At 40.5% G+C, this 27,965-nt stretch overlaps 1 protein-coding gene across 1 annotated transcript; it reads right to left on the bottom strand.

Annotated features, from left to right (window-relative positions):
• Positions 1 to 502: 502 nt before the first annotated feature.
• LOC134006655 (heparan-sulfate 6-O-sulfotransferase 3-B-like) lies at positions 503 to 26,413 on the bottom strand. The gene is made up of 2 exons (XM_062445604.1): positions 25,743 to 26,413; positions 503 to 1,867 (listed from the first exon to the last, which is right to left on the bottom strand). Exons 1-2 carry the CDS (start codon positions 26,285 to 26,287, stop codon positions 1,099 to 1,101), a joined length of 1,314 nt encoding a protein of 437 aa, XP_062301588.1. The 5' UTR covers positions 26,288 to 26,413; the 3' UTR covers positions 503 to 1,098.
• Between the last annotated feature and the right edge of the window lie 1,552 nt (positions 26,414 to 27,965).

The following is a 27,965-nucleotide window of genomic DNA, read 5'->3' as shown; positions in this document are numbered from 1 at the left end:
TTTTGCTGCTGGGGGTGCAAATGGAGCACAGAGATGAGTACTGTATGTTGCAATGTAAGCATTCAGCAAGCTTCTATTTTCTGCTGCGCCAGAGTCATGGTCAATTGAACTTTAAATGATCAATTTGGAAGCAAAGAGCCAGTGATCAATGCCCTAATGGTGGAAATACCAATGTTCTCTCACTGTGATGTAAGAGCGCTGAAACTGCCTCTGACAGCCTGTCGTTCAAGCCTGTAACTCTACTCTCTCTCTCTCTCTCTCTCTCTCCATCTCGACAGAAAAAGGCTCACCGGTGTACGTCAGTGTGTCAGTGAGTGCGTGGACATGGGAGAAGTTGGCACACACTGCTTGAAGATTTCAGATTTTTTTATGGTGAGAACATGCTGTGAGAAAAGGAGCAATATCAGAACACGTGCACGGACACATGCATTAGCAGAGAAGAGTCCATCAGGGGACAAATTTACATCACTGGATGCTGCATATTTTTATTGAACACGTTTCCTTTTCAAGAAATAGCCTTGATTGTTTCTGTATACTGCAGCTTAATCAGTCAGAAAGAAAACACACTGCAGACTATTGCTGAGGTTGTGCTTTGATATTCTTATGAAGCCAAACATCACAGAGTAACTACAATATTTCACTGATCAATACAGCGCTAGATCACAAAAAATGACACAGAGGATTTTGGAAATATCCTAAAATTGGCCTTCATCGTGAAGATTTTTTTTTTTTTAGGTCTACTCTTTTTTTTTTTTGCGAAATTTAAGAAACATTTCCACTGCTTTGAGAACATTCAAAGAATTTACTAATGAATAAATTAATGCGTTTCACAACTGCAGTGCCAAAATTAGCCTTAAGAAGAAAAGAAAAAACAACATAAATACAAAATGTTTAGGTTGCCATGACAATTACATCCATCATAAATATTAAGACATCATTCGGCAGTCCAACGAAGCGCGATGAGGCGATGGGGGCAGGAGGTTTTGGCAGATTCACAGCGGAGGCGAGACAGAGGGAGACGGATGGAGGAGGGTAAAGCACAATGAATCAAACAGCAGTCAGTCAGTGCATTGGAGTTCTTAGTTCCTGTGTTTCTCCTCACCACCGCACCACCTGGCTGCTGTAGTCCTCTGTGGTGGCTACAACCTCTAACACTTTCACCTCTTCCTCCTCATCCTCTTCCTCGTCCTCTCCTCCTCCTCCTCCTCCTAGTCTCCACAGCTCAGCCAGATAGGTCCTGTGCATCCTCTGCCTCTGCTGCCTCTCTTGCCGCCTCCTCAGCCGCTCCTCCTGGTGTTGCCTTTGTCGGTTGTACTGGTAGCGCCGCAGGAACAGCTCCTTGGCGTACTCGTACAGCTCCACGTCGAGGGCGTTCAACCCCTCGATGCGCCACCGCACCTTCTCGCTGATGCCAACGCTGGCGGCGCGCGTGCTGTTGATCTGCGTGAAGGCCCGGATGAAGCGCAGGCCGAATGTCCGCTCGAACAGGTACTGCGTCTTGCGTTGGAACTCCGTCAGGCCGTAGAAAGCCATGTTGCGTAGGTTGGCCTTGGCGCTGGCGAGCAGCACGTGGCCTCGCTCCAGCTCGCTCATGGAGGACATGTTGTAGCAACCCACGAGGCTGAGGTCTGCCAGCATGCGCACCTGCCGGTTGTTGGCGAGGTTAGAGGGGCAGTTCATGAAGTTTGCCAGGGACACGCCCGTCCAGTCTTCACCGCTGTAGCAGGCGGGCAGCTCGTCCTGAGTGGGCGGGCGACCGTCGCACATGTGGAGGGCGGTTTTCCAAGTGGCGCCACGCTGCACGTGCTTCCACTCACTGAGGTAGCGTGACACGGGGTCGCGTAGCATGGTGATGTAGTAGAAATTCCTGCAGGGGGCGATAAAAGAGACATACGATGAGTTTTCCAGCATACATGTTGACAGTCTTAACTTGTCTATTAAACTTCTCTGTGACTTTAAGGAATGGTTTGATGATAGTAGAATGAGATGAAGCTTAAGCCAGGAGATGTTAGCTTAACTTAGCATGAAGACTAGAATCGGGGAAACAGCTGGCATGGCTGTGTCCAAAGGTAAAAAAAATCTGTCTGCAAGCCAAGACAGACATGATGTGGTTTTCTGGAGGGTGTGTGCTGGATTATTTCTCACTCTGGTGCAGTCTGGTTGACCCAGGAACTTGCTGCAGTCGGCCAACAAACAGTCTCGCACATATCCTCCTTTAACCACTCTTATTTTTTAATGCTAAGCTAAGCTAAAGCCCTGCAGGCCTGACATGAAAGCAGTATCGATCTCCTTATTTAATATTTCACAAGGATTCCCAAAATGTCTCTTCTCTTCCTTCACACTACATTTCCCTTTCAACCTCTGAGTTTCCACTCCTGCATCAACACACTTACTAGCAAGCTTGTTTTTTTGAGATTCACTTTTCTTTGGTCCCCATGCCAAGATTATGTCAGGACAGCCTGCAACTGTGTCTATTAAAATGATTGTAAATAGTCTCTGTATGAGGCTTGTGCATATCTAAAATCCTTCCCTCGACATGTGTTTTATGCACAACTACATTTCAATGCAAAAACAGTGAGTTGGGGTCTAAACCTGGCATTAGACCTACTAAGACACAATTGATTCACTGTTTGCTCCTTTGCATTAATAACACAGATTTTATATCAGCCAACAAACTTAAACTGTAGTCAAAAGATACAAAGTTGCCACACTTTCAGCACAGTGAGGGAGGATGAAACTATACATCATTTTTTTTGATATCCTGCTGCAGTTAAAAAAAGAATAAGCGTGAAGAACTAACAGCGTTGCAAGTATATAAAGTGCAATGAAGGTGTGATTAGGGTTTATAGGAAAAACATCATCGAGTGTGTCTGAGGATGTTAGAGAGTAATCACAGGAAGCAAATGCAAACGGAGCTTGTATAGCATTTAATATCCTGCAGATGTGAAATTATTTTTGTTTTTGTCACACCAATTTGCTCCTGCCTACCTCACATAATGAGTTTTTTCGTCCTCGACACCTTTCTAGATCGCTCTGATCTGCCACAAATAACGCTTAAAAAAAAAAATAATAATAATTGCAGTAACCCAGCCGCATAAAAAAACCTTTCAACCACCAAACACAGCTCCCCTGTTTTCTTATCTATTGAGTTCAGTGATGACCGGCGTAACAGCGAGGTGACTGAAGGAGTCGGCGTGAGGAGAATTTCTGCCATTTTTTTCTCTAAAAGTTTTTTCAAAATGAAAACAACATAGATAAAAAAAGGGGAAATTGAAAGCGTTCATCTTGCGCACAAAGATCGCCATGACCTTTAAGGTGTCAGAGACTGACAACAAATAGAATAACCCGAGTGAAAAGCTGAATGTGTTATTTCTCTCATTCTGCTGCCGTTTACTTCCTGGAGCTTTCTGTCAGGAGCTAAAAACCAAGAATATATATTCAAGGACGTTTTTAGAGATGTGCTGCTTGAGAAGGTTCTCTTTTTAAAAACCCTGTAGCATGAATGGTCAGTTTTCAATACGTGCATGCATTCCTTTCCTCTGTATAGTCTTCTTACTTGTTGATACCTCCTCTTTGACTACCTGTTACCCTGCTGGCATACACTCTTTCCATTTGAATTTTTCTACTCGTGAGTAACTCTCTGTGGACTGAGTTTGGCCCAAGATGAGCAAAGGCTGCTATGAGGAGCTGGATGAGCTCCCAAAATCAGGTCCCTTATGGTTTGTGGGTTTTTTTCTTTGTCTACATACACATACACACACTGTGAGGACCTGAGTGTGTGTGTGTGATTTGGTGAGGGAGGGTTTGGACTAAGCAGAGCCAAGATGTACCCTGATACATTTCACCTGGAGAATTACTACTACTAATTCTATACTAGTATTTGAAAGAAACTAATAATAATGTTATTATTTAATTTACTTAAATAAAGATTAAATGGACAATTCACTTTTGTCTTAGGTGTTATTTCAGTGCTAATAATCAAAATTTTCTTTCACCATCAACACCAGTTAACTTATTCATTTGACTGTGCTGGTTTGTTTAAACCATTAGTTTACCAGTAATCATATGCAGATGCATACTATCCAGGGTTTGATTGTTTTGCATTATATTTGGTTACAATTTACATTCAGCAAACCTTTGGTCAAAGTAAAACAGACATGTATTAAGGTTCATCTTTATTGGGTTTAGTTATGCATTGTCTTTCTTTGTTACTTATCATATCCACCATGTGCTTACCAAACAAAAGAAAGAATCACCCAACTACTTCCTGTATTTATACACCAGTGATGTCAGTGGGTTGGACTAAGCATGGGGGATTTATTTTACTATTTTAAAGGGCTGATTTCATGTCTTTGATTTATTCTTGTTTTGGCTTATGGAAATGTTGGGAATGATGGGTGGTAAACAGTGTTGACTGATACAAGTAGCGGAGGAGGGGGAGGAAGGAGGGAGGAAACACACCTGCAGTAATGGTTCTGCCTAATTGAGTGGAGGGCCTGGTTTAGAGGAGAGATGTAGGTTTACAGGAGGTGAGAGGATGAGGGTGTAGCTGTGTGCACTTGTTCATGCCTTAGTTGAGTATCTTGAGTTAAGCCAGATCATTTTTGATTGTTTGTAGTCTTTTCATTTTTGGACACACGTTCTTTTGTGTTACGCCGGACTGAATAAATCAGTTTTTACTCATTCAAACGACAGCCTGAGTCTGCCTGCCTACCACCTTCCTCGTCACTCGAGCTACACTACATCACGAAAACCTACTTTACTTTGGGTAAGTCGAATTTTGACCCACTTGCCTGACATTAAAGAACCCATGAGATGACACTCTCACTTCCTTGATTTTATCCATATCCTGTTGAAACAGGATGTTAGGGTGGGACATAGTGAAGGGAGGAAGTGAGTAAGATACCAGTAAGATATCAGTTTGGGAGAAAAATCACAATTTTATTTTATGGGATTAGGTAGATGAGAGATGTTTAAACAGTTGTGAAAAGTTTTTTGGTTGACATTTTAATTTGTGCCCACTAGAGCAGGAAGCCTAAATGTCGGCATTTAAGATATTCTGTTTTACAGGAAGTACAAGTCATGTGAGGTCATTTCATGGAGGTTTTTGAACCATGTTAAGGTTTATTTTGCAAGGAATATTCTCTGCCTCTTTAAACCAGGCGTAAACAGAGCATAAATGGGATTTAAAAGGTTGTAGTGGGAAAATGAAACTTGTACTGTAAATATAGACACATATATATAACTGAAAACCAATTATAAGAATGTTAAATGAATCAAACAAGGGTTTTAATTAGCTGCTTTTACCTCAATATTAACATTCTTATCAACACGATCTACACCCACTCTGTTCATAATAGTCTTACTCAGGTGGAGTTAAACATGTCCAAAGTAAATGCCTTGTAATCAAGATCAATATGTTATTATTGATCTCATAGAAATGCCAATGCTGAACTCTTCCTATAAGTACTTCTTCACTCATACATTGCTTCTGGGGATCACATAGACTGTGAAAACAGATTTGAACAATTTCAATTAATTCAACTTAAAAAAACAACCCAATAATAAACAATAAGCTCAAATGGATGTGTATTCAGACATCATTAATGATGGGAAAATACAAAAGTCTTATTCATTTTATGTACCTATAACCAGTAATACTAATGTCTTATATTCATTGATTGTACTTTTATATTATTAGAGTATGTGTTAGAATGGTTAGCGTGACTATTTTTATGACATGGTCTTTGCCTCAGTCTTGTATTTAATTTTTCTATCATACTTGGTCCTTCGAGCCGGATCTCAACAACCTCCGCTTCTCTCCAGGTGCCGACCTGAACCCCGGGGGGGGGGAGTCTGGGACTCCTTACTGAAAGCACTCCGCCCTGTTCTTATTAAGAGGACAGTTTGGACTTGAGAGGCCAGGTCGACTGGAGAGAAAGGCGGAGTGACGAGATCCAAGAGAACCAGACTGAGCACGGATCCAATTCAGGTCGGTACTTTTGTGTTAAAAAATCATCTGGGATGATTTAGACCAGTTCGGTGAGGAACTGGGGCTTAAAGTCTGTGGGAAGACTAATAAACTACCTAGCCGGTTTCTCTTTGAACACTTGAGGATAAGTGTGTGCCGAAAGGGCAATCTTTGAGCCGCTGAGGGCAAGAAAAGATAGATTATTGCAATAATAGTGTTGTTGTGTAGTTGTCATTTTTTGTAGTGTCGTTGTAATTGTTGTTGTTGTTGTTTCGTTGTTTTTTGGTGAAGAGACAGAGTAGTGAGGAATAAGATTAGATGGGGTCAAGCCACTCTAATAAGACATCATGTAAGACATTTATTAGCAAAAATAAATAACCCAATACTCACTAATAATTTTCACACGGTCCCTAACATCTTACATTTCAGAATTTGCCATTTTCTCCCTTTCACCCAGTTATCCCCAGTCTGTTCCTGCCTTTCCACCTCACCTGATCTCCACACCCACCTGCATACCTTCTCCAAATGACCTCATTAGCTCCTCAGTATATGTAGCCATTGTTCCAAAACCAGATTCTCTATCGTTCCACCTCAGTCAAACTGTTCCAGCCTTAGTTTCTCCTTCCTGCCTGTTTTTCATAACATTTTACTACTACCTTATCTTGTATTGTTGGGAATCTGAGTTCTGTTTTACTGAAGCCCTTATGCTTTTTACTTTTTGGCCCTTCATCGCTCAAGAAAAAAAAAATCACCTTCCTGGTTGAATTTGTACAAAGGATAGTGTCTAAAAAGGAAAAGTATAGGCATGAAAGCCTTCACTCACAACTAAAGATTTCAATGTGTCTTCTCTGCTAGCAGAATTTTTCACTTTCTGACAGAAAAAGAAACTGAACATTAAATTTCGGATTCAGCCGTTATATTTTCATGCTGCAAATAAGCCGAGAGTTTTGTTGGGTGATATAAATCCTACTATGCATTCTGTTAAAATGCCTTATTTTAGATATAAAAGGCAGTGCAGCAAGCATGTAAAAACTGGAGCTCTACAACGAGAGCATCTGTGAAGCTGTAATTGCTCAGAGTACGCTGCTAAACTGAGAAATTTGATTAATTGAGAGAGAAGTTGTGTTACAGGACAAAGGGTGCACAGCCAGAAGCCTTAAAAGCTCCACAATTTAGCAATTATTGCTAGACGGCAGATATCAATCAGCTGTGATATATACTTAAGTGAGTGTCATGGTGATATCATGGCAGGACACACCCTCAGACAGGCACACCACCCAGAGATAATGGGCCAAGCTAAGTGAATTACCCTGCCATATTCGCCGGGTTGAACGGACAGCTCGAGATGGATGGACACACACGAGCGCCTCACAAAGCGGCCCCCTTTTGTTGTACTTCCTGGAAAACAGCTCAGTCTCTTCCTCCTCCTGTGCCTATCATCTATCTGTACAGCTAACCGCTAGACAGCCAGATCAATAAATGTCCATGCAACTCCGCCTTTTTTGCATCTGCGCTTTCATCCTGACCTATTGACAAAGAGCAGCAAATGTCAAAGCTCTCCTCTTACTCGTGTCAGGGAGAGAGGCAGGGTCAGATTATGAAGGTCAAGAATAATTACTTGCTGGATGAACGGCTGAGGTTTTTCTCATGGAGGAAATGGAGAGCGTCACTTTATTTGTCACGAACATTTATTAAAAGTAGAAAGCAGCCAGTAGGAGGTTCTCTGCTGGAACATTTTGATCCAAATGTCTAAAAGTGCCTTCAGTAGAGACATTTCACTCAAAAAATGAAAGGTGTCAGCTTCTTAATCCTTATTTCTTTGTTTTAGTAGCCTATTACCATATCCCATTAGATAGCTGGGGCAACATTAGCATTCATTTGATGGCGTGTTCCCGTCCACTCAATGAATGGAAGTCCAATATTCACCTTTCTTTTTAGCTTTATTTGGACTGCGCCAACTCCTGAGAAAGGGGTTGAAAGTCGGTTTAGAGGTTTTGGAATAGTGCTGCCTCTACTGAGGAAGAGGGCAAAATCTGACAAATGTGATGTCACTTGAGGACTGAAAAAAAAAAAAAAAAGAATCTGGGGTGTGGAGATAACAATAAGTGAAATGCTGCCAAATCTGTACAGCAAGGTAAATCAAGTCAAGCGGCAATATAAGTAATGTAGGTGCCAGGTTTTGACAAGGAAAAAGAATGCATGGAATAGAATGCGTAATCTCTGGTTCTGCCCAATCAATTTTTGGTCCTTTCTCTTTTAAACTGCCCACCATGACTCTGACACTGTTATTGGTAAGGCTAGGTATCTGTAATTGATACCTTTTTATTTTAAGGTATCAACCAAAATAAATTGATACCAAGTAGTATCGAAACATCAAACGATACCTGCGACCTTTTAGCACCCAGAGCTAGAAAATATGAATATTTGTATGGACATGATCACAGCCAATCAACGCAAGAGTTCTTCGATGTAATGCGACATGTGATTGGCCCACTGCCACAGCAGCTACAACCCGCCTTTGGTGGTGAAGTCGTGGTGAACTTGAGTTAGTGCGCTTAGCAGTTTAGCAGCCAAGATGTGACCTAAATGATCTAAAGTGTGTCTACACTACACGCCTGTTACACTGGATAAAAGACAGTGTACTAAATGTGTAATGGATATCGAATGAAGTACTCAATGGTATCACTATCACTTTAAGGGTACTTGGATTGATACTGATATCGTCATTTTTTAAACAATACCCAGCCCTAGTTATAGGAAAGCAACATTTAATCAGAGTTGCATTTAAAATATATTGATTAGAGAAGCTTGTGTTTCTAAATTCTCCAGTGAAATCACTGCATGTTAAAAGAGGAAACAGAGCTGAGACCATCTTTGCCTCAAACTGTTCCTGAGCTAAAACAACTCATCTTCATCCATCTCTCTCAAACTTCATCTGTCATCCAGTCCGGCTAATTGCATACTGGTGTTGAAGCTTTCTACTAATGTGCTCAATGTCTTTTCAGTCTTTAAGGCCTTAACAGGACCATGTGGGAACATTTTCTGTGCTCTAAGATACCTTATTGATTGAGTCAAAATCTAATATTCTCAGAGAGATGTGAGTGAATCTACAAGGCGCTGAAGCTACTCTCTCAATGCTGACTCAACACAACTGCGTGTGTGATCATGCGTGGTTGTTCTTTAAAGGTAAAGTTAAATCAGCCTGTCGCTTTTTTGCCACCGATCAATCTAACGCCTCCTCGTTCATGCCCTTCTCGCAGCCCCGTCACCTTTCTCCACAGAGCAAACCTGCAAACACTATTGATCGGCCTCTCTCGGTCCCTCTGCCTGATTGTCTCTCTCTCTCTCGCCGGCTAAATCACCATCAAAAAGCTGAGGAAATTCACAGTAAAAGATCGATATCTGCCTTGTTAATTCACTCACTACCATCAAGGACACCGTCAGTCTCATGATAAAAGCCTTGATGGAAAGTATTTACGCCGCTGAAGAAGCAGCCTATACAAAAAGTATGTGGATCGACAATAATGTTATTTATTTCGTTTATTTTTAAAGAAGTGAAAACGCATCATGCTGCTTTTTAGCCCGGGCTTTTGTGAAGAATGGTTTCACTGCTCCAACTCAACCTCATACCGCTCCGCTGTATGAGCGCTGTCAATGAAGCGGAATTTCAAAAAGTTTCTATCGGCCACGTTTGGGGAAAAGAAAGCGACTTTGAAAACAAGCACAGGGCTGTACATCAATTTCACACTGAAGTCAGAGTGTTGATAACTCACACCGTTGGAGCAAATCCATTTTAAAGGTGTTTCAGCACCCACAAGGGATCTCTTAACCACTGCTTACAAAAGGGACTGATTGTCTGCCTGACAAGAGGGGAGAAATCTCGGGCTCGAGTCACATGCTGTTTTTAACAGTTCAATTTTATCTCCCTAAAACCACTTTTAAAATCCCCATTGGTTGTGATGACGGCTACAGGAAAACTTTCGTGGTGTGAGTTGCACTTTGTTTCTCACATTGAACAGAGGGGAGTGAACCCTCTCTTGGAAGAACGAGAGCAGCTTCGATAACACTAAAAATATCCATCTCACATTTAATCTGATTTAAAAGAAATATTCTAAGTGATTGATTTCAACATGGTTGGATCGATACGGGAAATCTGAGCAGATGCCCAGGGGCCCTTGAGCAGAAAGAGGCCCTCAAGGATAGGAGGAAAAAAATGTGTGCACTTTTTTTTTTCTCCACAGAAATATGACACAAAGCTTAACAAATTCTTTTGAAGATGAAAAATAATGGTGATAATCACTATCGGAAACCTAATATGTCCAAAAGAAAATATGTAGTTACAAGGCTCCACAGCAGCCTTATCCAATCAGAATAAAATAAAAGCTGTTTGGAGGACATGAACTTCAGCGCGCGGGGGCCCCTGGGAGTACTAATGCAGCCTTGGTTTTCAACTGCAGATATGTTAGATCCTTTTTTGTTGTTATTCAAAGGTTCCACTGGAAAGTATTTTTGTGATTTGCTGTGTTTGAAGCAGCTTGCATATGTTGTTGTGTAATTAGTAATCATCCCACCTTCCAGATGTGAATATCATCTGTTTCTGTTTACAACCATAGCCACCTCTACCTTTTAAAAAAAAGCTTTGTATAATTATATTTTAACTGTTTAAATCTAGTGTTTTAAGATTGTCATTCCTATTTCCATATTAACAATGCAGCAATGATGTGTGTATGAAAAGTATTGTATTCATAGCACTGACATATCAGTTAGCTATATAGCAATTAGCAGCTAAAGAGCTACTGTGGATTTTCTTCTTTTCTCAGGAGCTGGTAGAAGGGGGATAAAACAGAGCTAAAGGGAAATTGATTATTAGCTGTACATTCATCAGATGAAAGCAAAACAACTCCAACTGAATGCTAATGGTGTTACAGCTATCAGCTGGATGTGTGAAGAAGCAACTCTTTGCTAACACATTAGCCACTTGCTAACCTTACCTACCTAATGTTATCCGAGTTATGTTTACAGCCTTTTGTGCTGCCCTCAACTGGCCAAAAAATTATATAAAAGCAGATTTAATACTTGGAAAAGTATTTTGATGTCTTGTTACATTTAAGTATTTACCTGAATCCTTGAAAAACGTGTATATTTTATTAACCAGCTTCTTATGAGAAATGGAAGAAAGTTATTTCATGAGATTTTGTTTGTTGGTCTGCTCTTTTCTCTGGTTTGAGGTAGGTATGGCTCAAGGGTGTCACATTTCTGTGCACCAGTCAGAATTATGAAATATTTCAAAATGTCAATGTGAAATGTCAAAATGTGAAGATAGACAGTGGCTTGGTTTGCTAATGTTGCCAGACCACTGCCAAATGTGATAACACCACATCCACACAGTCCTGATAAAACAGATTAGTTTTTGACTTCTGAAATATCAAATCTAGTTATATAGTGACTGAGAATGCTTTTTTTAATCTTCAATTTGGTCACAAATATCTAAAATTGTGGAAAATTCATGGGCTTTAACAGAACAAGGAAAAAATAGATCAAAATAAGGCTGGAAAGGAAACTAAAATATCTTCAATATATTTTTGCAGTGACAGGGGAAATAGTGAATGAGCCTCTCCTCTGGGAGAACATCCAGCCTTTACACCAGGAAGAATTCTTTGGATAACACTGCACTTGCTGAAGCAGATAAAATATTAGCCAGACTAAATTTTCAGTTTTGCCAACTTGACTGTGGGTGAATGGATGACTACAGAGGAGCAGGGGTAACAAATGTTAAGAGCTATAAAACACAGCAGAGGGACACACAGTCCAAAAAAGTAAATGAGACTGGCATTAGGATGGATGAAAAAGGAGTGTCAGAGGCTACAGATTCAACCGCAGCAGGTCTGCATGTTAACAGGGATGCTATCAAGATGACCGAGCGGCGCTGCTCAGTTGCATAGAGACCGGGAGAGTCTCATCACATCAGGCTCCAGACCAAGAGGTCAAGCGGCATCCGTTTTCACTCATCTGATTCTCTCTCTTGTACTAATTTAATCTTTGTGTGTCAATTACTGGAAAAATGATCTCAGTCCCCATCTGTGCACAGTGGGTTTGCCATCCAACATGCGAACGCACACACAAGTTTGCAGGGCTATCCTTGTTAAGCCATTGTAATGACTTCCATTTATTGTGGACAGCCTAACCCAAACCCTAACCCTACCGATAACCAATTCACGCCTAACCCTAACCATAACCATAACAATAACCAATTCAAACCTAACCATAACCACTTCAACCCTAACCCTACCGATAACCAATCCACACCTAACCATAACCACTTCAACCCTAACCCTACCGATAACCAATCCACACCTAACCATAACCACTTCAAACCTAACCCTACCGATAACCAATCCACACCTAACCATGACCACTTCAAACCTAACCCTACCGATAACCAATCCACACCGAACCATAACCACTTCAACCCTAACCCTACCGATAACCAATCCACACCTAACCATAACCACTTCAAACCTAACCCTACCGATAACCAATCCACACCTAACCATGACCACTTCAAACCTAACCCTACCGATAACCAATCCACACCGAACCATTACCACTTCAAACCTAACCCTACCGATAACCAATTCACACCTAACCATAACCACTTCAAACCTAACCCTACCGATAACCAGTTCACACCTAACCATAACCACTTCAAACCTAACCCTACCGATAACCAATCCACACCTAACCATAACCACTTCAAACCTAACCCTAACCTTAATCAGGACCTCAAAAATGACTTTTAGCCGCATTTAGACCAGACTTTGGTCCCCATAAGAAGACAAGGGACAAGGTTGGTGTTTATACCAATGAAGTAACAAAAACGAACACACACATACACCCATTATCCTAGGCCACTTTTTGGGGACATAGACTTACATTAATTTCCTGGAGACTTACCCTAACTCTAGTCTTAACCACTGACCCCAAAATCAGCTTTTTCCCAATTGGGAACACAGCTTTTCTCCCCAATTGGACAAGCTGTCCCCAATTAAATTGGTCTTAAGTCTGAAATGCCTGTGACACACACACAAACAACAACACAATTCAATTCACTTCAGCCCTAAAGGGTCCATCAATTGCACCCCTTCAAAATATAACCCAGCTGTAGGGAATATTGGCAGGTAACATGACTTGATTAATCCCTCAGAGGTAGATATTGAGAAGGAGAGAGTGAGGAGAGAAACGATGAGCTAGGAAAGACTATTGCGGCACTGTGATCTTCATTGGTCGCAGATATGAGATGCTATTTTGGGCGATAAGGCGAAAGCCCCAGGGATGCCGGTGTGGAGACGAAGGGAACCGAGTACTCTTCTAGAAGGATGAGGTGTCCGGACAAGCGAGGGTGTTGAGATGTGGTTTTTGCTGAAAACTAGGTGATAGACTATGTGAGGAGATACAGCCAACATACACTAACACAAATTAAATTATGCAGAGTATTTCAGGGTTGGACACTAAATGAAAATATCGAATGAGTTGTCATCTTTGCATCGAGAAAATCTTGTTCTGGGGACGGAATCATCCATCTGTATTTATTTCGAAAATTTGGCTGCATTTCAGGTAGCTACATTTCAGCAGAGTTCCCAGAGTTCATTTGGTTTTTAAACAACACCCACGACAAGCACAGTGTTGAGGACATCTGTGCACACAACAACCTGGCGTGTGCAGCTTTAGTAGCTTTAGCGTCTTAACCTTAACCTTTGCTTGACATCTTAATTCTTTGCAGCTTTGTGAGGTGTCAGTCCGTCCTCTATGAGCTTGTAGATATGGAAGGGATAAATGGGCCACTGCACTCTGCAAAGGTCACATCTACCCACACGAAACAACCGAGGAATTTCTTAAAAGCATTTTTAAGCAATATGTGGAGACAGCTTCCGACATCGTGCTGTATGTTTTCTTGCAGCATCAGTTTTCGAAAAGGTGAATTACAGATATACCCTTCCATAAATGTTTGCTCTCTAAAAAAAAAAAAGAAGAGAAGATTTAAATTCATGAGAATATGTTAGATCACACAGTTAGATTATGCTCACCTAGAAATAAGGAGAGATGCAGGATTTTGTTGAATCTGTTGCAGTTTCCATACAACTGAACAGTATCATTCCATAATGATTTATCTGTCATCCATCCTACATAAAGTCTGACGGCACAAAATAGAAGCTGTGAGGCGTTTTGATGGATAGCACATAATGATCTGTCAACCAGAGACTTCCTGGCTGTGATTTTTTTTTCTTCTCATCTTGGAGCAAAAATCCACACACATTGTTTTGGAAAGAAGAAATCCTCAATCCAGTCGACAGGTTCCTGTATAAATCTGGACTTCTGGATTAAGCCCCCCTCCTTCCTCCTCCCCCCCGTATAATAAAACCTGTCTTCGACTGCCCCTAATCCCCCTAAGGAGTGTGGAGATTACCAAGATCCTCTGAATATCTCACATTTCTCACAAGAATACAACACGGTGTTCACTGTCATAAAGGGAGTTTACTGAGGGGTTTGATTTAAGAGAAACAGCAGGATTTATTTATTTAAGCTGATCCTATATTCTAAAATACAATCATTTCTTTTAATCATTGTTTTTTTAACTCAAAATGTAATTATGTATTAAACTAGGATACATCAGGTGATCATTAACCTGGCCACCTTATTATTATTAAATCATTTTGTCAATAGATTGCTTTCAGTATATTTTCACTTGCTTGACTTTACAGCTTTATGTAGTTCCACAGAGAATTTAGTGGTAAATAATGGAACAGACTTGGCAGATATGGAATATAATATAATTATGTGAGTGTATAATGAGCACCTCAATGGAATCTCTCTTTAGGGAGCCCATTAGAAAAATATGAAGGATTTTTTTCTATAATCTGCAGATATTTTAGATTGTTATTATGATTTAGTATCTCATTTCACATTAGTATCCCATTTCTCATAAATATGAGATACTGAGTTACAAGGAACAAATTACTTAAAGAAAACAATAACTACTATGTAATAATTCTGAGATGATACTAAATTACTCAACTAGTCATAATGATAAGATACTTGAAGTATCTCGAGTATCTCATCATTATCAAATAGTGTCAAAATAATAATGAGGAGGGGGAAAAAACTGTAATAATGAAAAAACTTGGGTGGTGGATTTTTTTTCCATGTGGTGTAAATGGGCCTCTATAGGCCTTTCACCGTGTTTTATTTGCCACTACTTAACATCCAAGTCAATTGTATTTATAAAGCCAAAAGTCCCAAATTATAAATTTACCTCAAAGAATTTCACAATCTGTTTAAGGAAAAAACGTCTTTAAAAAAACTTTTAAAGTGTAATAAAAAGGAAGGAACCTCAGAAAGAGAAAAGTAAAAAGAAACTGGGGAGGAATCCTTCTTCCAGGATAGATAGACATGCATTAGATGTGTGAACAGAATAGAAATTATTGGAAAATCAGACTATGGAAAATCAGAATGGCAGATCTGGGTATTCATTTTAACTAAAAACAACCTCATGTGTTTTCCTCACATGTATTTTCGCTCACAAATATTGGCTGCATGCTCAGATATACAGCTCAGTACAGAATGTGTTCACATCAACCTGCCTCTGATAATTACTAGCAGGAATTTTTAGGGGGAATTTCCCCACCAACTGTGAAAGTGTGTCATCACATGCAGTAAAACATGACATCAGAATCCACTAGTGCCGGCAGAACAATGTATTAGAAATGATTATCAGTTTATTATCATTCATCACACAAGTACTTTAATCTGCGCGGCCATGAATCTGCTGTATTTGGGTTACATTTACATTTTTACATTTATTCATTTGGCAGATACTTTTGTCCAATGTCACGTACAAATGAGGCACCGTGGAAGCCACACACACTAGTTATGTTTTAAGTTGAAATGCATACTTTAAATATGGGTGTTTTAATGATGTTTTATTTGAGATATGAGATTTTAAAAAACAGCAAAAAGAAGCCAACAAGAAAGAGTGTATCTAGTGCTATAATGTATTAAATAGGGAACTGGTGGTATAAAAACTATGAAAATCAGACTCCAAATCAACAAAGAGAAAAAATTGCTTTCTCTGTTGCCTTAGGGTCAGAGTCACTTTTCTCTCATTATTAATCTTTCATAAACCGCAAATTCCCTCTTTTGCTTGCCTCCCTCCACAGGGAGGTCAGAGGTCATTCAGCTCTCAGTTGGGCCTAATTGCTAATATTATCACAATTGTGCTGCAAGGCATATGATCAAGGTCACGTTGGTCACGGTTTGTCGCTGCAGACTGTGGCGTATATTACCATATGCCTAGACACGCAAAAGGTGGTGTTTTTTTAATTCGGCCAGACGTCATCGGCAGGCTGGCGAGGGTCTGTTGTGTCATACGTGTGAAAAGACATACTGTAACGTATACCTTCAAATGAGCCCACCTCTCGCTTTGTCTGTCCGCATCACGACACCGAGCTGCAGCTTAGGATCTCCCACAGGACCCTGTATATTTACCCTCTTTATACCAAGAATAAACCAGGTGTTAGGTACGGTACATACCTTTCCACCCACATGAAGTGACTAATCGAAACCTGAAATGCAAACTGTCTCCTAAACAAAACAATGGGTGAGAATCCAACTCACGAATAGATCTTTTGTCTTTTGAGCCGGCGTTGTCTAGGTGGAAGTCAAAAGCTCGTATGAGTACTTTTCGAGGGAGTCGCTGCTCCGACCGAGAGAGACCATAAGCTACCCTATGAGAACTGCACACGTACAGAGTCCTACAAAATACTGAAAAACAAGAATTCGTGTTCAAAAGACAACTAATTTTGATTATAATAACTTGGAATGGATGGAAAATAGTGTGAAAAAGTACAGCTCTTTCATCATGGCTTAACTGCAACACTGACATATCAGTTGCAGTATAAATCTGTCATACATCTATATCTAGAAAAGCAGACCTCCACTTCTTTACTGTGATACCTAAAATGACCTTTCTATTGTTCAAATCTGAAAAGTCAATAATGGCATTACATGTAATAGATTTTAACAGACTTCTGATAGGACACATCCGACAACTGAATTATTGATATCAGATATCTGATTACTATCTGCATTAGCTGTCGGTCAGTGCGTGACAGTAATCTAGCTATAATGTACAGGGCTGAAAAAATGACGTGTGCAGAGAGCTAACTAGCAGGCTTCCTGTTCTTCACTGTGCACAATGACGTACAGCATGTGCAGAGTTTGACAGTTTAAATCTGAGTTTAAGTCGAGTACCTCCAATCATGATTTGTGACATCACAACTATTGTTTTTAAATAACCAATACTGACAAATTCATAGATTCAGTTTTTTCAATGAGGGAGCTGATGTAATGTGAAGGATTTTTGAGACTGTAATTTAACTTTTTTAAATTAAAATACACAATTTATGACTCAATGCAGAGGATGTGTATATGTCTTAAAGCTGAATGGACTGTCTCTAAAACTGCTGCGTGTGTGGGTGGGGAGGTTGGGTGCATTAACCTAGTTACTATATAATGTCTTGTTTATATTTTTATTCTTGTCTTTTTTAAATTGCACTTTTTGTACTGTACTGCTTTGATGACACTGCTAATTTCATTATATGTTGCTCTGCTCTGTATGATAAGAAACAGAATTGAATTGAATTTATACCAGAGTTTTTTAATCTAGTGTCTGTTGTGACTGTCCCGAGCTGGCGTTTTATGTCAACCAGCAATGATTGGTTTGGACTGTTAACCAGGGTTGACTGTCCTCAGTTCACCCCAACTGCATCGTGTCACCAGGGTGGGGACCGGTTCACGTAAAATGCATTATTGGTCTACGGGGATAACGTTAACAGCGTTTGTGTAATTACTCACAGTGCCAGTAGGGGGAGACAATAATTCGGCACTGCAGGTTTAAAACAGGTCATGACTGGAATATAGATTGAACCTGGCTTGTGGCAGGTCTACCAGATAATAGTTTAATTTTGTAGTTTGTCTAATTCAAAAATTAAATGTTAATACAGCCTTTAAAAAAATCTAAACTAGAAGCCTCTGCAGTTGATTTTATGGCGGACAATTGGGTGTAGAAGGTCATAGTGATGGAACATTTGTCGCAATAGCGCACTCTGGCTCCAACCCTGTTTTCATCTTCCTTTTAAGGCCTCACAAATCCACTGGGTGCATTTGGTAGGATTCCTGGCTACTGAAGGTCACACATCTTTCTTTTTTTAACAATCAGCGTTCTTGTCACATTGAATCTTAGCAACAATGTGCGGTTGTCAGCAGCTTGAAATAACTTGATGTGTAAGCTTCAAGACTGACATTACAGTCAAAAGCAATGTTGACAGTTAAAGGGCAGCATTACGCCTAAAGCATTTAAGAAACACTCTGCTTCAAACTCAACACTTTTTTTTTTCTCGATAATATACTGTACATGCCTCTATGAAATCTCTGTGCATATGGCTCTCTTTAGCTGAGGATTTAAACTGAATCGCTGTAACTGCAAGGGGAGATTAATGTCAAAAAAAACTTGCTACCAGATGTTTTTCCTTATATAGTCTGGATATTTAAAGTGAAACACGGTTTAGAAGAAAAAAAAAAACTCCAATATGTATCTAGAAAATTTACATAAAGGTTGATTTCCTCTTTTTTTCCACTTCCCTTCTTGGCAACTAAACCCTGTTAACTCCCTGCACATTTTCAAACCTATAGTGCCATTATCCTCATCAGTGCTAAGGGTGCCATTGCCAAATTAATAGCTAAAACCACCTTAACTGTGTCCAGAATGAACTGGGCTAATTAGACACAGGCTGCTCTGTGTTATAGCCAGCCTGCTTTCTTTGCTCTAATCTGAAATAATGAGGTCAGTAATAAGGTTACACTCTCTGACTGCACAGTGTGAGCCCGGCTGCCGAGGACGAACGGGGGATGAGGGGGCGGGCGGGGGGGCAGCCTGGCAATTGAAGCGGCTGTGACGTCTGGCCTCACAGCAGTTTATTGTAGCCCGATGCGACGTGAGTGCTGTAGCCACACGCTGCGAGCAAAGCCCCGCAGGAGCCTTTGACCAGCGGAGTTGCCCATCAAAAACTACTCAAACTGCTTGTGTATTAGTGAGTGAAGTTTATGTGTTAGAAGGGGAAATTGGAGGGCGGATGCACGGATGTAGGTTGAGAAGCAAGTAAAGGGGGAAAAAAAGTACAGGAGGTGAATTATATAAACTCCTCCTGATAAACTCAACTCACTAAAATGCTCATATTTTATAAATATATTCTAAAGATGCTGCTAATTCCCATAAAGCGCTTTAACAAAACTGGTACTGGTTGCTATGCCAACTCTCCTGGTAACTAAAGAACAAATTAGTGCTCATTTTCTAATATTCTTACTTCATGTTCTGGTGCATTTTTCTACTTTAACCCTCCTGTTGTCCTTGAGTCAAGGAAGGAAGGAAGGGAGGGAGGACGGAAGGAGGGAAGGAAAGAAGGAAGGGAGGAAGGAAAGGAGAGAGGAAGGGAGGAAAGGATGGAAGGATGGAAGGAAGGGAGGAAGGACGGAGAAAGGAAAGAAGGATAGAGGAAAGAAGGAAGGGAGGAAGGTAGGGGGAGGAAATAAAGAGAGAAGGAGGGAAGAAGGAAAGAAGGAAGGAAGAAAGGTGGATGGAGGGAGGAAAGAAGGAAGGGAGGAAAGAGAGAGGGAGGAAAGAGAGAAGGAGGGAGGAAGGAAGGACAGAGGGAAGGAAGGAAGGGAGCCAACAGTCAAAACAGACGGGGTCAATTTGACCCGGGAGGACGACATGAAGGTTAAGGAAACTTTTTAATACGGTGCACATATGTCACAAACCTGCAATTACAGCCCAGATAATGTGAGAAATATATTTGTTTGTATTATCACGCTCGAGTTTATGCATTCGCCGGTGTTTGTTAGTTGTTGCACTGATGGGGATGTGTAGGAGAGAGGTGATTCCAAGGTGACTACGAAGCGCTCAGAAGCAGACAGATGGTGCCTCTGTATTCAGTGCAGACCGGCTAGCCAACATGCACCAAATGTGCCAAATATTAAGGACACTTAATGATTTCCTGAAGTACAGTGGTAAGGTGAATGCAGGTAGAAGTCATCTGACATGAGATAGTGATTGTAGATTGTGAAAAATCCTTGAAATATTCTGTATATTCAGTGTACAATTTTTAGTCACACTTCACCTCATTTCACATCCCCCCCCCCGAGACCCGAATTTATTTCAACAGGAGATAGAAAGTAGGGGAATGAGGCAGCAGCAGGCGGTGAACACAGATACACTCTATCTTATTAAGTACTCCTGCAGGAATATGGCTGTTATTATTTATGACATTATTAGATAGTTAATACTGATGCATCAGTGTTGTGTTTTAGACCACTGGTTCCCAACTTAAGGGTCGGGCGCTCTACACAGGGTCGCAAGATAAATCTGACGGGTCTTCAGATGATTAATAGTAGAGGAAAGTTCAGCTGAACAAATCTGGGGGGTGTTTTTTCTCTGTCATTGCTTTTTTTCATGAAATATTACATCCTTTGACTTCTCTGTGCCTCCGACTGTAAGTAAAACCATATGATAAGTTTAGAGAGAGAATGTTTCTAACACGTACACACCTGAAATGTGATGAGAGGCTTAAAAATATGGGGGAAAAAAACTGGTTTAATCTCTAGCAATGAATTGTATTTTATAATCTTATCATCATGTAACATCTTAATCCGAAAAATAACTAGTAACAGCAGCTGTCGGATAAATGTAGCGCAGTAAAAAGTACTAATTTGACATCTGAAATGTAAGTATAAAGTAGCATCTAAGTACAATTACCTCGAAATTCTGCTTAAGAGCAATAAGTACTAAATAATGCACTTCCAACCATTGCTTTGGGGAGGAATATTTAGACATATGTTCTATCTTGTGCTCAGGAGTAAAAGAATAAAACAGTATGTGGTCTGAAAAGGATGAGATAAGAGTCTCTCTGCAAACTACATCACACCCGGATGTAGCCTTAAGATAAGCGTGGGCGTCATCTGTTCCCGTGATGTTTGATCCCTGTCGGTTTGCACTCCCACTGCTATATGTGACTCGTATGAGATGAGAATCATTCTTTTTAATATCAACACGCTAATGTTAAGTTGGATTGTCTTTTGCACTCAGGCTTGGAATAAGTGTTTTGAGTGCTGAAATGGGTGCAGCTTTATGAAATACTCTCACAATCAATGTCTGAACAGGTAGAGAGTACAGTTGAAAGCATTGAGGATTAATTATATATATATGTATTGGAATAACTTTAATACTCTTTAACCTCCCTCAACCTCTTAAGAACAACAGGATCAAGGCTGAATAGAAATAAATCTAGCAAAGCAGAGTGATCTTACAGTAGCATTAAATATTGTATTAAGCTGAGGAAGTAACACGGTTGGATAACACGAACGCACGCACGGACAAACTCGGCTTCCGCTCCCTCCGCTGCCGTCCATCATGGGAGGGCAACATCGCCCAAAGTGACAGAACACGAGCCTTTCAGGTCTGATAAAAACCGAAACACGAAACCTCGAGGGCAACATATCATCCAGTGCAGAACGAGCCCTGTGTAATCTTTATTCAGCGGTTTTAATTCAAAATGACAGCGAGGATTCGCTTAATTGTTCGTCTATTTCAAGGCTGGTCGCTGCTGAGTAATGGTTCCCCCGATATTTTTTTTTTTTTTTTTTTTTTGGGAAGCGTGTGGACAGAAAATCAAGCAGGCATTATCCTCCAGGAAATGAGAACTTCATGTGACAGATTTGCGGCTGTTGAATGAGTTATGACTCATAAGTTAACCGACAAATTCACGGGTATGAAACGAGTGAAATGAGTCACGGTGCATTTAGCTCAAACTTGATACCTCCCTGTAATTAAATAAATAAATAAATAAACGACATCTGGTCATATGTGACGGCTGTGCACGCACGACTTCTCTTGTAAAAGCTTCAAAACCAACAGAAAACGACCTTCATGAGCAACATTGCCATCAGTTGCTATTTAAAACTGCAGATACGGATTCGTCCTTGAGAGAGACACTCGAAATCCCAGGCGTTGTTGCTCGGGAGATGCGGCGACCTCTGACCTCCCTGCGCTGAAAGAGACGAGCACGGAGAGTATTTTCGCCACGGGGATCGATGAAGCATCGCATTATCACCGAGTGCTTCTCAAGACAGCTCTGATGCGTTGTCATCCGTAACGTGTCTGATGCTGGTCTGGTGAACTACACTCATTCTGCAAGTCAGCACCCGTAAGGGGTTAATTCACCACTCATTAGCTCTCTGAGTGGAAACCTGCCACTCCAATCAACACTTTCCTTGTCGAAATAATTGTTAATTAAAAAAAAAAAAAAAAAAGAAGAAAGAAAAAAGGAAACGGCACTTAATAGCAGGGAAAGTGCTGCATGTCCCAGATTTGGAACCATATTTTTTTTTAAAAAAGGAACCAACTCATGTCTGCAATCAGCCTCGTACAGAGCAAAGTGCCAATGTTAATGAGTGCTGATTTTTCAGTGACTATTATATTGAGTTGACAAGTGTTGACTGGAGTGTTGTTGACGCACACTGATATGGCTCTGAGGCGCCTTTTACAAAACTATTTAAAAGCCTTAAATTAAGTCTGACGGCTGCCAAAGAGGACAGTTAAAGACCCCTCCGGACATTTTTTGAGATGTATATAAAATACTGTAATTAACAATTTGGTGTCTAATGTGTTTTCCCCACACAAATAAACTACAATTATGTTGTTAAAACCCTTACATTTACATCTGCTGCTTCTCTCTTATTAAAAAAATTGCAGAATCTATGAATATGCAGATATGTTTAATTTTAAAAGTTGTAACTGCTGGACACAAGAAGTCTCCTACTTCACTGTAAAGTCCATTATCAGTGATTGTGTACTGGAGGCTTCAAGCCAACTAGTTCAGTGTTAAGCTAGGTTAACTGTTTTTGGGTGGAGGTGGAAGGTGGTGTTAGTAAGGAGGGTGAGGTGAAGGCTTTCTGTGTTTAAAAGCAGCTGGGATTGACACTAAAATGAGAATCGCTGGTCCGCCTTCAAGGTCAGTCCACTTTACGTTAGCCTGGTCAAGTTAGGCTAACGGTTTGTGGCTAACGTAAGAGCTAACCCCGTCGCTTTTCCAGCAGTTGGGGAAACAACAGATGAGACTTTTCTCTGTCTTGAGAAGCTGTAGCTTTTATTAAATGACACACAGTAGTCTGTACTGCACATTTACTGCCAGACTGATTACTCACACTCACCTGTCACTTTCCTGCCGCTCGTTCAACCACAAACTCGCTAAAGGAGCACTACCAACAGTTTCCAAGGCAACGACACACGAGGTTTCGAAACATTGCTGCACAGAAACGCACTTAAACACTATTGATTTCTGAATTTATGGATATTTAGTGTTAGTTTGTGCCTTAAAAAAATATTTGATTGCCTTGGCAGGGGTTCTCATTGGTCTGGCGCCCCCCTCAGGCCTGTACAGGTATAGGGGAAACATTGTAGGCCCGCCTTTTTAAAAGATCGAATTTTCATTAAGCGCAGAGAGACTTTCTTCCTTCAGCAGATGAATGCAAAAACGCATCTTTCTGCAAACATTCAACTGCAGGAAGTGAGTGAAGGGGGACTTAAACGGATTGGATTCTTAAAGGCACCCCCCCCTCGTCCTTGTCGACCCTCTTTAACGCTTTCAGTAACATATGGAGATTTGCTCTCTGAACCTTCCGCAAATTGGCTTCAACACGCAGGCGGCACACCTCAGAGGACCCTGGCCAGCTTAAGTGATTTACTCCCTTAAGCTTTGCTGCGTTACTGCTGTAATTACAGGAAATTGAAACAGACCTTCCGACGAGGAAACGGCCTGTCTGCCTCAAAGTGCTGCTGCTGCTGGTGTTGACATACCGTGTGGTGCTCATGTTAACACCCCAGCTGTAGCAGCCCTATGCCCTATGTTATACATGCCAATAAGGGCACACGTTAGTCAAGTGAAGCTCTGGGGGGGAAATGGTGTCACAACCTACAGAGATAAAAAAAAAAGTGGTTACCTTTGACTTAGTGCCTCTAGGTAAGCAACCTCAGTGTACTGATGCAGGCTCAAAAACATCCATCAGGCTGCTAATAATGATTATTTTTTTGAGGAAAAGCTTGCTCTACATTCTCAAAGTGCTTTCTTTAAATTGCCTGTTCTATCCAACCAGCATCCAAAACTTATAGATAATCAATTTATAATTATATAAAACTTAAAGAACCAGAAAATACTGTTATTGCTTTGGTTTTTTTTGGTCAATAAATGCTCGAACAATCACACAATGCTTTAAAAAAATGTCTGTTATTGATTCATTTCCAATTAACGAATCAATTAATTACGTAATAATTTCTATTACACACAAGATTGTGTTTGTTCACTCTCACAATTTATTCATAAATAAATTAACGAGTTTCTAATTGATTAACACTTATTTTGTACCTGTGTGTTACTTGTTTTCACTTTTAATTTGCTCCTTTGCTAATGTGGCTCATTTGACTGGTTTGCTTTTTCATTCATTCATTTATTCATTCATTCACTCCTCGCTCAACAGTGTCAGTCTCAGGCAGCAAGTGGCACAATGAGTTAAAATATAAGCGTTAAGCAAGTGACAATATTGAGTAAATCAGTCTGTGATCAAGTGAATCAGTGAAATGAGTGAGTGAATGAGACATTTACACTTACCCACTCAATGCTAAGTCACTCACTCAATCACTCCTTTATTCTTCATTAACTTGTGTGTCTGCTCTATAGTTAACACACTTGTAGAAATGAATGAATTAATGGGTGAATTAGTATGAGTGAGTTATTTCCACTCTTAGTTTACTTTACTCATTCATTCACTTTAACCTAATTCCCTTTCTTTTACTGGCTTAATGAAGGAGTCAGTTTATAAATTAGTTCATTATGTGAAGAAATGAGCAACCATATTAAGTAATAGAGTCTATGAAGGAGTGAATTAGTGAAATGAAAATTGTGAGTGAGTGAATAATTTAATCACTCATTCATTTGCTCATTCATTCAATTCCTTTACCTTCAGTTCATTTCAGTTATTGGCTTATTAAAGGAGCGAGTGAGTAAATGAATGAGTGACATCATAGTAAATGAAAGAGTGAATCAATAAAATGAAGAATGTGTGAGTTAATAAGCCGTCGTCGTCGTCCCCCCCCCCCTCCAAACACACACACACACACACACACTCATTTATTTGCTCATTCATTCACTCATTTATACACTTGATTAACTGTCTGCTGCCTGTACTGGCAGATTAATAAATAGCAGTATGAGTTTGCGAGTGACAAGTGAGTGAGTGAATGAATGAGTGAATTAATACATTAGATTTGATATCTAGGAATAAGTCTGTGAGCAACCCGATCAATCAATGAATTAATAAGTGAACAAATGAGTAAATTAACAAATAAATTAGACTTGATATTAAGAAAATGAGTCTGTGAGCAATTAATTAATCAGTTATTAATATGAATGAGTGAGTGAATAAGCTAATAAATGGTTGTATGCACAAGTGAGTTATAAGCTTAAACTGATTAAACGAGGATGAAAGGATGAAACTGACTGGCTCTGTGTGTGTGTGTGTGTGTGGGGGATGAATGAGTGAATTAGTGATGCTTTTATTCTTTCTTTCTTTTTTCATTTATGAACCACACCTGTCCTGCATATCTCACCTTTTGCTCTTTGGCGCACTCTTCTTGTCTCTCTTGTTCATCACCCCAGGTACACAGCTCGAGAGCTCGGTCCAGTCCGCGTGCAAGCCGCAACTCCAGCCGGTGGAGAACCGAGAGAAGAGCCACGACTCAGCTTTACCGGGCCGGTGACAGGTGCATTTCCTCTGGCCGGGCATGCAATCGCAGGGCTGCTCCAGCTGGATGTTTTTAACCAGGTGGCGCCCAAACGTTGTCCCGCCTGTCTTCTGGATGTGGAGGAACACCATCACATCATCTCCTCGGATGTTGAACTCTGCGTGTCTGTCCAGGTCCCGCTCCGTGAAGTTAAATTTGGATGTGATTTTGGAGGGAAGGTCCTCATCCACCTCAGGCTCCGTGTAAAGTAACTCAAACCCCGCTGAGTACCGCTGGGAGAGCCCTGCTTTCTCTTCACCTGAGAAGTAGCAGGTGTTGCTGTCCGCCGGGCACACGTACTGGTAGCCGATCATTAAGAACAGCACCGCCGCGATGGGGACGAAGATGAGTCTGTTGAACTTCTCCTCCATGGTCAAATCAAAATCAAATATCACGGCACAAACGGTAACGTGATGTCCGAGTGGTGTTCCTCGTCTCCACGTCTCATCCTGCGCGGTGGTGAGATAAAGCTGGAGTTTCAAGTCCCGGCAGCAGGTAAGAACATTAAGACTGTCCTGCAGGAGAGAGGCTCCACTTCTCTAACTTAAAGCCTTCGCACTAACACTATCCTTAACTATCCTTCTCACATTCACGCAGTTTTCCCGTCAGTGTGTCACAGACAGTGGGGTATAACTCGGTGCTTGGTCCCGGCTGTCCTGCCAAAGCCAACTGCTGATCGCTATCTGAGCCAGGAGCAAGAGCGATAAACGAGAGACAATTAACAGAGGCGTTTCCGGTTAAGACTTTCGAAATAGGATCCTAATTGGCAAGCGCTAAATCGTAATAAAAGTCATATAAAAACAATTAGGGGAAGGTCTAATTACACTAGTACTTAGGGGAATCATTTATTTTAACTATAATTTAATTCATAAGTAATAAAATGACTATTTTGGTCATGGGCTTTTCACACAGCATATTCTTAACCCTTACATAGCCTACTGTTCAGGGTCAAATGTGACCCATTTTTATATTTGAGAGCTGTAAAAACACCATATACACATTTATTTTAGTCAGACTTTTCCTAATGTGACCCACAGTGAAAACAAATTGCAGTACAATTCATAATGTTTTAAGTTTTTGTGCATCTGACACACATTTTTGTGGATGCAAATGTGCTTTAAAAAAAATGTGTTTTTTAAAAAATTCAAAAATCTGCATTCAAACATGTTGTTGTATTGATGTTTTGTCAAATGTTCTCCTGGACCATAAAATAGTGATTGTGAATGTGTTTTAATCAAGCAGAAGGACTAATCAAACATTTATTATTGACTGAAGGGGAATTTATGAATGTGAATTGGTGTAGAGACTAATTATGAGTCAGAATGTGAAAAGTATGTAAAAGTAAAGAGTTGAATCTGGGGTAACTTAGCCCCTTTTCACACACATGGTTACCTCAGGGTTAAACAAAAAAAAAGCCCAGGACTATACAATTCACACTGCACTTCTACTACTTCTGGGTTAAATATCTGTCGAAACAGGTGGCAAATGTTTACTTCCTAGAATGACGCATTACTACTCCATTGTTTACTTTAAAGCTGTTTGAGCCCTGTGTTAAGTCAATTATCAGAGGATAACCTCGTGAACTCCTAACCGTTCTCCATAGGAGGGCCAGCAAGCCCTGGGCTAAAGTCGGGGTTAGCCCACTTTAGAATGTGACAGGACTGTGCAAGTGTAAAAAAGCTCTTAGTCTGAAGGTTCTAAGGATGCTTTTAATTTCAGCCAAGTTTTTGGGTTATTTATTATAAATGGCTGCTACTTTTGACAGAGGAAAAGTAGAGAGCAGTCTTGATGCTGAGGAACTAATATAACATCCTGCATTTACTTCATTATTTTGAAAGATTTACGAAAGTAAGTCCGCAGAATGGGACTCCAGCTCTATACTGTCCATTCCAAATTTCTTTATCATCGAGTCTTAATTTTGTCATGTAACATAACGAAGATAGGCAGGACTGTGGCCATCATCACAAGACATCCAACCACAGCGGACAAACTACTTATTGAGTGAACAAGTCTGTGCAGTTCACCATTCACTCCAAATTCAGGGTCGAT

This window comes from Scomber scombrus, chromosome 24 (genome assembly GCF_963691925.1).
Source record: "Scomber scombrus chromosome 24, fScoSco1.1, whole genome shotgun sequence".
NCBI classification, from domain to species: Eukaryota; Metazoa; Chordata; class Actinopteri; order Scombriformes; family Scombridae; genus Scomber; species Scomber scombrus.
The sequence above is the reverse complement of the archived record's forward strand: the minus strand, read 5'-3'. Positions and strand labels throughout refer to the sequence as shown.